The 13,435-nt window shown below is 39.4% G+C and overlaps 1 protein-coding gene across 1 annotated transcript; it reads left to right on the forward strand.

The window, feature by feature from the left end:
* Positions 1-452: 452 nt before the first annotated feature.
* si:ch211-106k21.5 lies at positions 453-11,224 on the forward strand. The gene is made up of 3 exons (XM_044219976.1): positions 453-784; positions 6,494-6,663; positions 6,760-11,224. Exon 3 carries the CDS (start codon positions 6,762-6,764, stop codon positions 7,986-7,988), a length of 1,227 nt encoding a protein of 408 aa, XP_044075911.1. The 5' UTR covers positions 453-784; positions 6,494-6,663; positions 6,760-6,761; the 3' UTR covers positions 7,989-11,224.
* The last annotated feature ends 2,211 nt before the right edge of the window (positions 11,225-13,435 follow it).

Consider the following 13,435-nt stretch of genomic DNA (forward strand, 5'->3'; position numbering starts at 1 on the left):
TCTAAATATATACAATGAAAGTCATATAATGAATGCATGTCAACAGCAACAGTTTGTTCTAGCTTAAAGGGGAGAAAAGAGTCAATGCCTCATCTTCTGTTATCATATTGTCAGCAGAGCACTATGAAATATAGCCTACATTATAGCATGCACAAAAACATCTACAATTACACATTTATACAAGCGTTTCATATTAAGACTAATGTGAAATTATATTCAGTAATTAATTTTAAGAGGTAAAACGGATGAATTTGTTTAACAGACCAATGTAAACCCTAATTGTTGCTTATGCTCCAAACTCCAATGGTGTATATTAAGCTTTTAAAGGCATGTTTGTTTCATAATAGAGAGCTCTAGGAGCAACAGCGACCCGCATGTCACCATAGTATGTGTTCAAACACTTTTAAGAAAGTTGGTTCAGCCACCAGGGGGCGCTCTGCGGCCACAGCGCTGTAGCAGGTCAGTTAAACTATGCAGGCTACCGAAGTCAGTGAGGATCAATGAGGATCAAATCTGTCAACTTCAGCCGCAGATAAAGTGACTTTAACTGAACACTGTGGATGAAAAACATTGTTGACACCCTGCTACACACGCGCCGTGTGCGCGCGCGCGCTGACTGGAAGCTGTATTTCCACATTCACACACCCTCGGATCCGGTTGGAGGAGAGGTTCAACCGGGACAGTTGGTGGGATGCAGAGAGAGGAAAGACGCTTCTGCCGTCGCTGTGGGTTTCAGGCCTCATGAGCTTCTGACAGAGAGCTGCAGCAGGCATGCCCATCAGAGGTAAGAAAACCCATTTTTATTTACATCTGGACTGCTTTTTCATATCTCAGACAGGTGTCCATTTATCTGTATGTTTTATTTGTGAGACATAATGCATTTTTGAAGAACTTGAAATTATGCCATTATGGTGTGTATGGTTTTGTGCAGAGCTTGCCAGGTTTGAGCAATACTGAGGTCATGGGCCCCAAGACGCCTCAATTCAACCCCACCCCCATCAGACAACATCAAAAAAGTGCATACAATTATCTCATTAATTGGGTTTTTCTACATTTTATTGATTTAATCAACTGTTAGATTAATTTCTGTAAAGTTTATTTCCCTACATGCTGTTTAAAAGACCTCTCCACACTGGCAACATACTGAAACCTGAATTATTTTTATTTTCTTTTACCTTGAATTAGTACATATTAATGATATTAAGTGTATTTTAAAAAAGAGAGAATCAGCCTTTAAAACACCACAACTTTCAATTGTTGGACACTAAAATCCCCTTTGTGTCCTTTGTGGTACTGCAGCTGCAGCCCTGGTTTAATGTAAGAATATTTTATGATGAAAAGCTGTATGAAAGGAGACCGTTATTTCAGAGGAAGCTCTGCTGCCAGAGAGGATGTAGCAACTCACATTGTTAGCGAGTGAGATCATCCATGTTCTCCAGATTTAAACCTTGCTCCTCTCGCTGGGCACAAACACCCTGAGAGGAGACAATCCAAGAAAATCCTCCTGTTTGGATGAAAGGCCTTCACTCTCACAGTTCTGGCTGTGAGGCTCTGTGAAGCTCAACCACCGCCTCTTGTGTTGTGTGTAATTTCAAAATCAAGTGTGCAGATCTCCTCCGCTGGCAGATTCTGACACGTGGTCAGTGATGAGTCGACACTAACCTTTAGACTGTTTCTGTTATCAGACTGAGATGGGAGTTTGACTCTTCAGGCATTAAGTTATCTTAACTCGTGAATGTGTGGACTTCGCAACACATACAAACGTCTTACTTCATCCTAACTTTGCTCATACAAAGCTGTGAACATTTGGACCAAAGCATCCAAATCTAAGCAAATTATTACCTACATGCAACCACACAAACTCACCTCTTTTCCTTTTCCTCTTCAGAGTCATGATAGAGCTTTGAATATATGGTCTGCTGGTAGCTATCAGTTAGAACAAAGGCTCTTTACAGTGCAGTGCAGCATGCAAATAATTACCAAGTTAAAGGATATGAAATTAGCATTGCAGGGGGTCAGTTCACAGTAAAATCTAGTGAGTTAAAGTTTGAGTTTAACAAAGAAGAAATGCACACTCCCTTATCTGAATCTGAATTTTAATTGTTTTTTTTATCACACATTCAATTATATTGATCTCCCAAAGCTTTAAGTGATTGTTAAGGGTGCATTATGAATACATTTCAACAAACATGACCTTACTGAAGAACAAAAATGGCCTTTCTCTCTCTATTTTCCAGAGGAATTATGAATAAATCACTGCTTTATAATGAAGTTTCACTACAGAAATGAACCAAACAGCATCACAGAACAAGTAAAGTCACATATATTTGAAATTTAAAGCTGCTATAATTAATATTTTTTTATATTAACAATGGATCACGTGGCTACTTACGTGAAAGAGGTCGCTCATAGTGATGAACCCACAGAGAATTATCACCCGACTCTGCAGTTTCCGCAGCTCTACAGAGCTTTTTAGCTCACTGTTTTGGTTTTACGGCCCACAACTTTACTGTTTTGGTTCACTCTCACCGCTCTCATCAGCGTCATTTCCAGCAGCAGGCAGATGTTTCTGATGAAAAAGCTCTAAAAAAGCTACCTAAAGCTACCTGTCCAGCATCAAATGGAGGACAGACACAGTTAGCGACTAGCTGGTGAACATAGTGGAGCATTTAGCAGCTAAAGAACCAGATAAACGGAGCTAAAAGAAGAGATAATACTGGACTTAGATTCATCAGGTGGACACATACATGACTTTAAGTGAATGCTGGATCTCTATAGGCAACACGTTTGCTATATCAATCAATACATGCATGATATCAGCTTAAAGTTGATATGTCAATGTTGCTTCCGCTGTGTTTATGGGACACATTTTATCCTAGGAAACCTTATAGTGGCATAAGCGCATGTAGTTTTAGTCTTAAGTCCCTTTAAAAGACATTATAATTTAATAATTTAAAAGACATTAATCTGTTTTAACCCCCGGTGGTGTTACATGATCTCTAAAGGTGGTTTTCCCTCTTTGAATTCAAACTGTCACCTTTAACCACCCACTAATACACCTTAAACTGAAGCATTCAGCTGGAAGTTTTGAATTAACTGATTTGTTTTGTCCGTACTCCGATGGTGGAGATAAAAAAAACTCCCATCCATAACTTTGCGTTCTGATGTTAATCTACAAAATCCTTGTTTCATGTTATCGTCACTGTAGTGGACTGTGACATTAGTCTTCCTCTTGATGAAGTGCTCTGCTCTTTGTTCAGCTATGGTGGCTGTCGTTGCTCATGCTAAACACCCAGGCCTTCCTATATTTATTCCAAACAAACTGCTGTTCAGCCTTCTGCTGCCAGAAATGTAAACTGTATCACCTTCTATGGCCCAGAGAGGATTTTTCTCAGGAAAGACCTTGTGACGTGGGTATTGGCTGAATAACTACATGTTTAATCAGTTAGTTTGAATGGCAAACAGACATTTTTTAAATATGAGAATGTGTGAGATAAATATGAGTAACATATACAGCCTTTCTCCATACCAACAATATCTCATCATAAACCATAAACCCATAAACTCTGTCAAACACTCTGCGCTCTTCTCGTGTTGGATATATTAGATCATCTCTCCAGCAACAAAAAAAGTCGCTCGAGGCAGAGTTTCTTTCCTTTGACACACACTTCCTGCATTTGTTTGAGAGACTTGCTGCTTTGCTGATATTTTAAGTCAAGGCTGAAAATCCACATGTACTCTTCTTATTTCCATGTTTTGTTTTGTTTTTTGTTTGGGACCGTTAAAGAGGCGCTCCCATTAATTTTTTGCATAAAGGTTAATTTTCTAGTCATGGAGTCTCTGCTTAGGCTTTGAGATGAAAAATGTGTAACAGAAAGCCTGTGGTCCAAACTGGGGGCGTGGAGTTTGAAAGACGTGGTCATTTACCAGGAAAGGGCGGTCTAATTAAACAATCCTGCTGGTTGTATTGTGGAAAATGTAAAATCCAGCGTTTTTGCAGCTTGACACCATGTATATATCATAAAAACTGGATGCTGGATCGCAAGATGGCATCTATTCATTTGAATGAAAATTGCTCGCCAAGTGCATAAGCCAAAAAAGCTTTCTGCTAGGTCTGTTCAGTCCCATAGACTTTATAATGAGATGACACCACAAACTTAAAAATAGCTGTTCTAGTCCATCACTTTGGTCCAGACTCAAACATCTTAGCAACCATTGGATGGATTGTCATGGATTGCCCCCCCCGGATGAATTGTAATAACTTTGGAGACCCCTTAACCTTTCATCTAGCGCCATCATCAGGTCAAAATTGTAATTTGGATACTTTGGTTTATGACCAAATTACCTGCAAAGCTAATAACACTACATCAGCCTCAGTTATACAATGCTAACATGCTAAATTAAGATGGTTATGTTGATAGTAAACATAATACCTGCTAAAATCGATTTTATACAGTCTATGGTTAAAATCCAGCATGTTAGCATCTTCATTGTGAGCATGTTAGCATGCTGATATAAGCATTTAGCTGAACCGCTGCCAGCATGGCTGTAGACTCTTAGTCTTGTTATAACATTTTAAACTTAGTTAGGAACAAATAAACACAGGTACAGTTTATTACAATGGGATTTAGGCGCAGTCACTTCTTAGTATTGGAACAATAAGAACAGATAAGGAAAAATGGTTTTTCACCCATGTCTTTTTGTTGTCGAAGGGTTTAAGTTATTTTTCCCATGGAGCTTAGATAGTTAACAGTGTCTATGAAAAGTCCCCAGTGCAGCCATAAATATCTTCAGGAGATAGATATCACTTTTACATAAACGTTCAGACAAAGTCAGTGTCAGTGAATTGGTAGTGCACTGAGATTTTCAGACTTGTAGCCACACCTCCTCCTTAATTTCCATTTATGCTGTTTTTATGGCTGCAAATAATGATTATTTTCATTACTGTTTTGTCTCCCAATTATTTTCTCCATTAACTGATGAATCGTTTGGTCTAGCTGGTCTTATTTTGTCCAAGCTAACAATCCAGTCAAGTCTTACTTTCATTATCGATTAGTCTCCCATTCATTTTCTTGATAAATCAGTTCATTGTAAACCCAGAGCCCAAGATGACATCTTCAAATTTGTTGTTTTGACCGAATATCAATCCAAAAGATATTCAGTTTATAAAACCAGCAAATAGTCGTGTTTGAGAAGCTGGAAGCAGTGGATTTTTGGCATTTTTGCTTAAAAAGTTACTTAAACGAGTATGTTATAGCATTTTATAGCAGTTTCAGCTCTAGCTGTTTCTGTTTATTAGTTGTGATGAGATTTGCTGGAACTGGAAGTGACTGAATATGATTTTTTGCTGCCAATCTCTGCCTAAAGTCAGCCTACTACCGCTCCTGTTGTGAGCCTAGTGCCTTGTTTCATCAGCAGGTGAAGTGAGGTTTCTTTGTGGTTAAGAGGTCTAGATGATCACATATACGCGCCAGCTGACGACGGTGGTCCTGCTCAAACTCTCCACTGGTAATGAATTGGCCCCGTTGTGGGGAGTTAGCACATTCCTGCCTCCTAACTGTCGAGCAGCTTTCAGCTCTATTGTGGTGGGTGAGGAAGTCTGATGTCGCGACCAAATGCACGCCCTCTCTTTCTGTCTCTCCCTGCCTGCTTCACATGTAAGTCTTTAGGAAAAAGACAGGCCTTGTTTATGCCGACCGCATGTGCTTTGATGTTCAGGCAGTACATAAACGTTTTTAGGAAGTGACCAGCAATTAGTTTTTTTATGTCTCCAAGAGCAGGGTTTCCCAAATGTTGTCATGTCACGGCCTCCCAATTAGGCACACGGTAGGAATGAAACCTGAGATTAAAATAGTCATAGAGGGGTCATTTCTACCACATGAAATTACAGTGAAATTAAACACTTACTCACATTATTTTGGGGACTTTCTCCAACCTCGTCAAGGTCATTTATGCTATATTCTACTGTCCTAGGCCTATATCTGTTTTGATGTTGTCTGCTTTTTTGTCTTGTGTGTTTGTTCCTTTTAATTTTGCAAATGAAAATGAGCTTTGTGGCTTAATCTGGAACATTTTCATGTCCCTGATAAATAAAGTCAAGTAAAGTTCTTTCTAGGTCCATGCTACCATCTACTGTTCATGCATCTATCTGTGTATGCAAAACCTTTATGGTACAAGTTATTGTTTTTAATGACTTATTCTTTATTATTAATAAAGAATATTATTATCTCAGAGTTTCCCCTCGGGGATCAATAAAGTATTTCTGATTCTGATTCTGATAACTTGAACCATAATGTCCCTGATATTCTCCTTAATGGACCTTTTTACATCAGATTCGAGGGGGTTTACAGTCTACAGGGTTTATCTAGACAACCTGCCTGTTGAACTACGCTCCAGCTTCACCTTCGAGTAATGTTTGTTTAACTCCGATCTACCAATTAACAGCACAGCCTTTACGTGAAAGTCATAGTAGCATCTGTTTCCTCTCCAACAGCCAAACACTGGACTCCTGATCCCAAGTGACCTGTGTCACCATGCCAACTCCCGCAATCCTCACAGCAACCAGTAGTCCTCAGAGAAGTTGCTAGGTTTACAAACCCTTTACATCTGTGTGAGCCTACATAAAGTGGATCCCCTCCAGTACTGAGAGAGACCAGGAGGCAGGTAGGGCTGCCTGAGAAAGAGGCAGGGGACACCATTGTAGCAATATGGCATGATGAAGTTGTTTTCTGCTGTGTTTCACTGTATTCTTTGTTTCAGAGATGGTTTGCCAGCGGGGTGCCCTGCTGATTTTCATGTTGCTGATGAAGACGGGACTTGTGGGTGGATGTGTGTGTCCAGCAGCCACCATCTTGTCCCAGTTTCCCTCCGAGGTTCCTGCTGACATCTGTTGCTTGAACTACTCTGGCTCTGCTTTCAGCCATGTGCGCTGGTCTGTGTTTACCAATGAGACAAACATAGAGACACTGGATCTCTCCTCCTGTAATATCAGTTCTGTTGATATGAGTGGCAAAGAGGCTTCTACATTGCAGAAGGTTTACTTAGGTCATAATAGACTAACAACGTTGCCAAGGGAGTTTCTGGCCAGCCAGCCCAGTCTGACAGAGGTGGATCTGAGCGGGAACCTGATTCAGGAGCTTCCTGAGGGTTTTCTTCAGGACTCAGACAGCCTCCAGAAGCTGTATCTGCAGGGAAACCAGCTACGCTTCCTCCCAGGCTCTGTACTGCAGAAGCCCAGTCTGCAAAGGCTGGAGCTGGATGAGAACCCCTGGGACTGCTCCTGTTTGTTACTGGAAGGCCTGGAGGAAGGCAGAAAGGTTAATAGGACCACTAAGGTGCAGGATCTGGTGGGGAACTTGACCTGCGTCTCTCCCAGACACCTGGCCGGCAGGACTGTGTGGTCGATGAGGCTTAGCGACGTGTGCCGCCCGGCTGGCCTCACCGCACTCTTCATTGTGCTCCCTCTTCTCATCCTCTCCGCCTTGGTGCTCTGCTGGTGCTGTGGCAGGAAGAGGAAGAAGAAAGAAGCACCTGTAAGCACCTCAAAAAAGAGAGCTTCCAGCTCCAGCTGCAATGGCCAGAAGCATCGCACGAAGCAGCAACCTGTGTCCACTGAGCAGAAAAAAGCTGGAAACTGTGTCAATGAGGGAATCCTGAAGAACCAGCTACTGCTACGCCCGGCATCCACCCTCCTGGGCAGCACCAGGGACATTTATGAAGAGGTGGAGATTAAGCTGGGCTCAGTGGAGTCTCTTCCCCGAGTCTCCTCACGCTGTTCCAGCTCCACAGAGGGAAAGCAGGGCTCCCAGGAGCCCGACGGGGCCAGTAAGACAGAGCTGGACACAGTCAGCGTGACAGAAGTGATGAAAGACTCAGCTGACAGGGAGAAGGCTTACCTGACCCAATCAACTGAATATTACAGCCTGGTGCCGGGTATCGAACTGGAGGACTCAGACCACGGCGAGTATGAAAACGTCAACCTCTCGTGACACCATCTTAAAGGAATAGTTCAACTTTTTGGGAAATACGCTTTTGTTTTCTTGATGAGAATTAGATGAGAAGATCAGCACCACTCACATTTAAACCTATTTTCTCAATCAGCTTCTCACCATAAGTGATGAGGTCTCACAGTTGGTAGTTTGGGTCAATTTACACAAGATATTTCTGTATTTGTGTTTGTTTTTCTCCTTGCTTCCAGTGTTCATGCTAAGCTAACCTCACTTCCTGGCTCCATCTCCATACTTAACTCACAAACGAGTTGTATCTGTCTTCTCGTCTAACTCTCGGCAAGAAAGTGAAGAAGCATATTTCCCAAAATGTCAATTATTCCTTTAAATGCACTAGAGACAGTGTGTGTGTGTGTGTGTGTGTGTGTGTTACAGAAAAAGCAAGTTATCTAATGACACAGAGACAGCCTGGTCCGACCACTGTAGTATCACAATGTAAGAGGAAGTGATTTCATCCGGAGCTTTTCCTGTGGGACCTGAGGAACGCAGTGACGGTTTGTAAGGCAGGCCCTCTATTTGCTCTGGAAAAAAATAGCAAATTTAAAGACACCAAGGCACAAAGACATTTATTCTATTTAATGCTGCACTCCATGCAAATGTACACTTCATGTTGTTTTCATGTCTATTACACATTTTTAATTACTGTAGATCAAGCAAGCTTTTGTATGTACTTTCCCTCACCCAAGTGTGATTGTTAAATGCATTCCAGTTTGACTTGTTACGTATTATACTGCATAGCTTACAGGATGTTCCTTCACCTTAAACTGTACATCCCGAAATGTAGGTGCTGAACAGTGACTAATCCCATTGCAATGCTCACAGTTAATTCAGTGTGAAATGTGGAATGTAAAGCTTAGATGAGAAGTCTAAATTTATATATGTCATTGTTAAGCAAGAATACAAAGACAGATGCTTGATCATGCTTTATGTCACATACTAAAATATGTTGGAAAATGGCAGGGCAGTCAGATCTAAATGCTGGTGAATGCTGGTTTAAGATAAATCTCTATGTAGTGCCGGTTCAGTAATCTGAGATACAGAGCATTTTTGTGCAGTGGTGCTACAACATAGTGACATTGGAGACGACACCTACACAAAAGACAGCACTGATCAAACAGGGTCATCAGGATGCAGACACTTGATTGTTATATAATATGTGGAAAACAGATGTCTCCCTCTCACACTTGCTGGCTTTGAATACTAATTGATTCGTGTTCAGTGAGACACAGAGAGAGTGGGTGCAGATAAGGGTGTGGAACTTCCTGGAATTTAAAAAACTGAGGTGTATTTTCCAGAAGGGTTTTCTAAAGCTTTATTTACCGACATTGTAAGGTTTACTGCTTTCCAAATGCCAAAAGTCCTTAGGTCCAAAGACAAACAGACAAATAAGTGAGTGTTGCGTGTTGTAAATGTACAATTTCTGCACAGAAAAACAACACACTTTATAAGGCAGTGCACCCTCAGCTTGTAAGCTAACCTGATAGAACTTCAAAAATCATAAACACATCAACACGCTTAATTTATATATATTTTAATTAATTTAATTGTAAACAGGGTCATGTCCTCTGTATTTAAATTTTTTTGTTTATTTTTAGGCATGTTTAGCAACATGTGGCTAGCTTTATTCTTTAATTATTGTTGCTACACCTGTCAGACTTTCCTTTCTCACGGCACATAAGCAGTTTACATTGATAAGTAGTTGCAGATTTAACATCATTCTTAGTGATTTTTGAAACAATGGGTTTACAAACACAGGCTTCTTATATCTAGCCGGCGACCATAGATTTTGCCGGCTGAAATTACGTCACTGGCAGATTTGATCAGCTTTATCTATATCTAGATTAGCTAATTAAGCTAACAATAGCTCCAATAATTGGTTGAAAACACTCTCTCAGGCTGACTTTTTAATGCTTCAAGCAGACTCGTTTTAAAATGACAATCGTGTAAAAGAGGTCTTGAATATGCACTTGATAGCTACATAATATAATACAAACAAAACTAGGCTAAAGCTACAAATGTCCCAGGCAAAAAGTTATCATCCTCACCTGTTGATGATCCGTAGGCCTAGAGTATTTAATGTTAGCTTACATACTTATACTTACATATTTTTAAACATTATGTTTTCACTTTTACTGTTACAAGAGAAAAGGCTTTTAGAATGAGGACCAACTGATGTGTCAACTTCCCCAAATCCAATAAAGAACAGGACAGAACTGCTAACATTAGCTTAAACTCCAATAGCATCCAGGACCAGCTACCACAATCCTCTAATAAATACCAATACATCCATGTAATTACTACACATTGGATGTGCTAGTTGTGAATTGGGCCTTTTTTAACGTAACCTGGAAGTAGCACCCGGTTTTAAGCTAGTTGGGCATGCTAACGAATGATTCGTACGTTAGAGCAGATAATCACACTTTTTTTATTTTGTATGCTTTTGCTCTTGTGTTTTTGGTTTTGGAAAGGTTATAAAAAAGGACACCACCCTCCAAACTCTTTAGATACTGAATATCATTCTTGTTATAGTGCTATATAAATCCAAAATTTGACAAGTCTGCTGTGCCGAGTTATGGTTGCTAAGCTACAGTATGATTTTGCAATCTTCGTTTGCGGGATGGGTTTAGTTAACAGTTACAATTAAAACCGTACACATTGTGGGTATTTTAAATTCCAGTCTTTTTAGACTCAATATATTTCAATTTGACTTGCATAAATAAAGAACAAGTTCATCATTTCTCCACCAGAGTTTCATTCCTGGCAGTATAGAAAAGGCTTTGAAACAGCATTTAGACCTTCATTTTAGTATATTTGACGTTTAACTGAATAAAGGAAATATGAAAAATCCAAATAGTTATAAAAATTTAGAGACCTTGTTTCTGGTCAAAACTTTCTGAGAGTGATGACCTCAGTATTTCTAAAATCCTGGCTACGGACGTGATTTTTTAGGTGAAATTAGGCCTTATGGAGTGTTTGATGACTGTGTATCTTATCACAAATGGTAAAACTGCTGCAGTAACAGCTAGGCCTACTAAACAACATAGTAACATTAATAATCCTTCTCTGTTGGGTATACTGGTATGATACTTAATAAAAGCACTGATGTTCATCACTATGTTTATCCTGGCAGATGCACTATCTTGATTGTTTTGGGTTTTTTTGTATGCAAAACATTTGAATATTGTTGAAAGAAAAATAAAAGCATTTTTTTTTCAAGATTTCTGCCTCAGGATTGTGTATTATGATGATGACTAACACCACAAACAAGAAAGGAAATAAAAATCAAACTGTGTCATTAGCTCGCTGCATTTTTTGAGAACATGCTCCAGATCTTTTTATTCAAGCTTTTTCCGTGGCCCCTCAGCTCTTTCTGCCTCGACAATGACGCAGGCCGGCCCCGGCTACCTGAAATCCCACTTTTCTTTGAGGTCTAATTTCACTCACCATGGGAAGTTGTAATTACGGCATTGGGTTACCCAAACGATCAGCACTGAGCTGCTCACTGTCCTGTTCTCAGAGGTCTGAGCCCTGACCAGTAGATCCAGTAGCTGAGGCCAGGAAGTGACTGGGCAGAAACAGTTGTTGGAGTATCCATGGATGCTAATCTGGGAGTGTATTTCATCTAGATCAAGATCACAGACCAGCCATTGACTCTAGATTTACACAGAATGGAGACACAAACATAAAAGGGGAAAGTCTTTGTAAAATATTTTTAAGAAAACACGTTGTTGTGCCACATTTAAGTACAAAAATAATACTGAAATGTGCTTCACAGACAGCTAAATTAAAACAATGCAGATAAACAAAAGAAAAAAGTATGCTATCCTAACTGCATGCTTTCTCAGATAAGGAGCATTACAAATGGACATACCTAGACAGTATTAAATATGTCAGATGTTCTTTTATTGTTTTCTGTCAATAAAAGAGCCTTTGGGTGTCTTTGTTTATGATGTAAATACAGACAGTGAGGCCTCAGGGCTGAGGCTGAGAGCACTGCTGCACATCACAAGAGCGCCATCTAGTGACAGGAATGGAAACTACCATTTATCAGCTAAACAAACACATTGAGAGTACTTTATTGTACAAAAGCAATAAGTTTAAAGATACACACTGTGCGAGGCTCATGAGTCTACTGTGGTTGAATGAGTGACACAGATTTAGACAGAGAAAAGGGAAGTCCACGGTGATCACTTGTCCAGGCTCTGATGGAGGATATATGGCCTAATAAATATGCTGTCAGGGGAGAGCAAACAGAGTCAGAGGATAAACCACGGCTGGAAATCGGCTCTGATTTACAATGGACTGCTGTAACGATGTGAAAAGCAAACAAGTGAGCAGAACACAGCAGCCAATAACAAAGGCTGAGAGATGTGTGGGATGGACCCATATGACGGTCTGTCATGATGTTTGGGCTGCTGTTATCACTGATGGCTAGAACAGTAAATAACACTGAAAAGCCTCTGCTGTGCAATCACTCTGAGTGTGTTTTATTTGATTTTCTATGGCGGGGCATTAGATTCTCTTAGATAACAGGTCTAAAGTGCTGACTTGATTTTTGTAGCATCTGGAAAAGACATGCATGTGGATTTTTAAAAACATGTTAATATCAAAATATTATTTTCTGCCTACTTAATATAAATACAACTTTATTTAACCAGGGAAGGGCTTCACTGAGATTAAAAAGCATCTTCACCAAGACAGCAGCACCACATAGAGCATAAAACATAGAGGGTCCAAAACATATAACACAGACTTACAGTGAATTAGAGAAAATATAAAGAGAATAATCAACATTCATAAAGCACATAAGGCTGAAATAAGATTGATAAAATAACAGCAATAAATATACCTTAACTAGTAATATAGAAACATTAAAATTCTTTAAACAAATACATAAATGGATGACACTGTTGATCACAATATATCCTAAATTCCAAATAATTTCAAATGAACAGTTTAAAAACCCTGACAGCTAGAGATCTACATAAAATGTAATGTTGGTCGTGGACATGAGGCCCTGTGTGTAAAACCAGCTGTAATTGTTTAGTTATGGCCTCAAAAAATACCCCAAATGAGAAAATGTATTTTTATATTATAGCCTATATAATATATTCATGCATGCATAAAAAGCAAAGTATTATTACACACTACAATTACTGTAATAATCAATTAGTAAATTGAAAGAAAATTATACTGCAGCTGTTTTAATGTATTTTATAGCCTCTTTTAAATGAATTTTCTTCATTTACATTGCTTCTGAAAATGTATTTTTATAACATTATTCAATTTGAGTAAATTTGTCTATATATGACTATTTATGTGTGTGGTTTATGTATGTATGAAATATAAATGTAACATGTAAGTTTTTCTGTTTTCTGTTTATTTTTTCCTTGAAGAACATTGTAATCTCTGGTTTTGATACTATATAA

The sequence above is a fragment of the Siniperca chuatsi genome, linkage group LG13 (genome assembly GCF_020085105.1).
Source record: "Siniperca chuatsi isolate FFG_IHB_CAS linkage group LG13, ASM2008510v1, whole genome shotgun sequence".
NCBI classification, from domain to species: domain Eukaryota; kingdom Metazoa; phylum Chordata; class Actinopteri; order Centrarchiformes; family Sinipercidae; genus Siniperca; species Siniperca chuatsi.

What these genes read in the sequence shown, in the direction of transcription:
- si:ch211-106k21.5 (XM_044219976.1), top strand. Translation starts at nt 6,762, where the DNA reads ATGGTTTGCCAGCGGGGTGCCCTGCTGATTTTCATGTTGCTGATGAAG.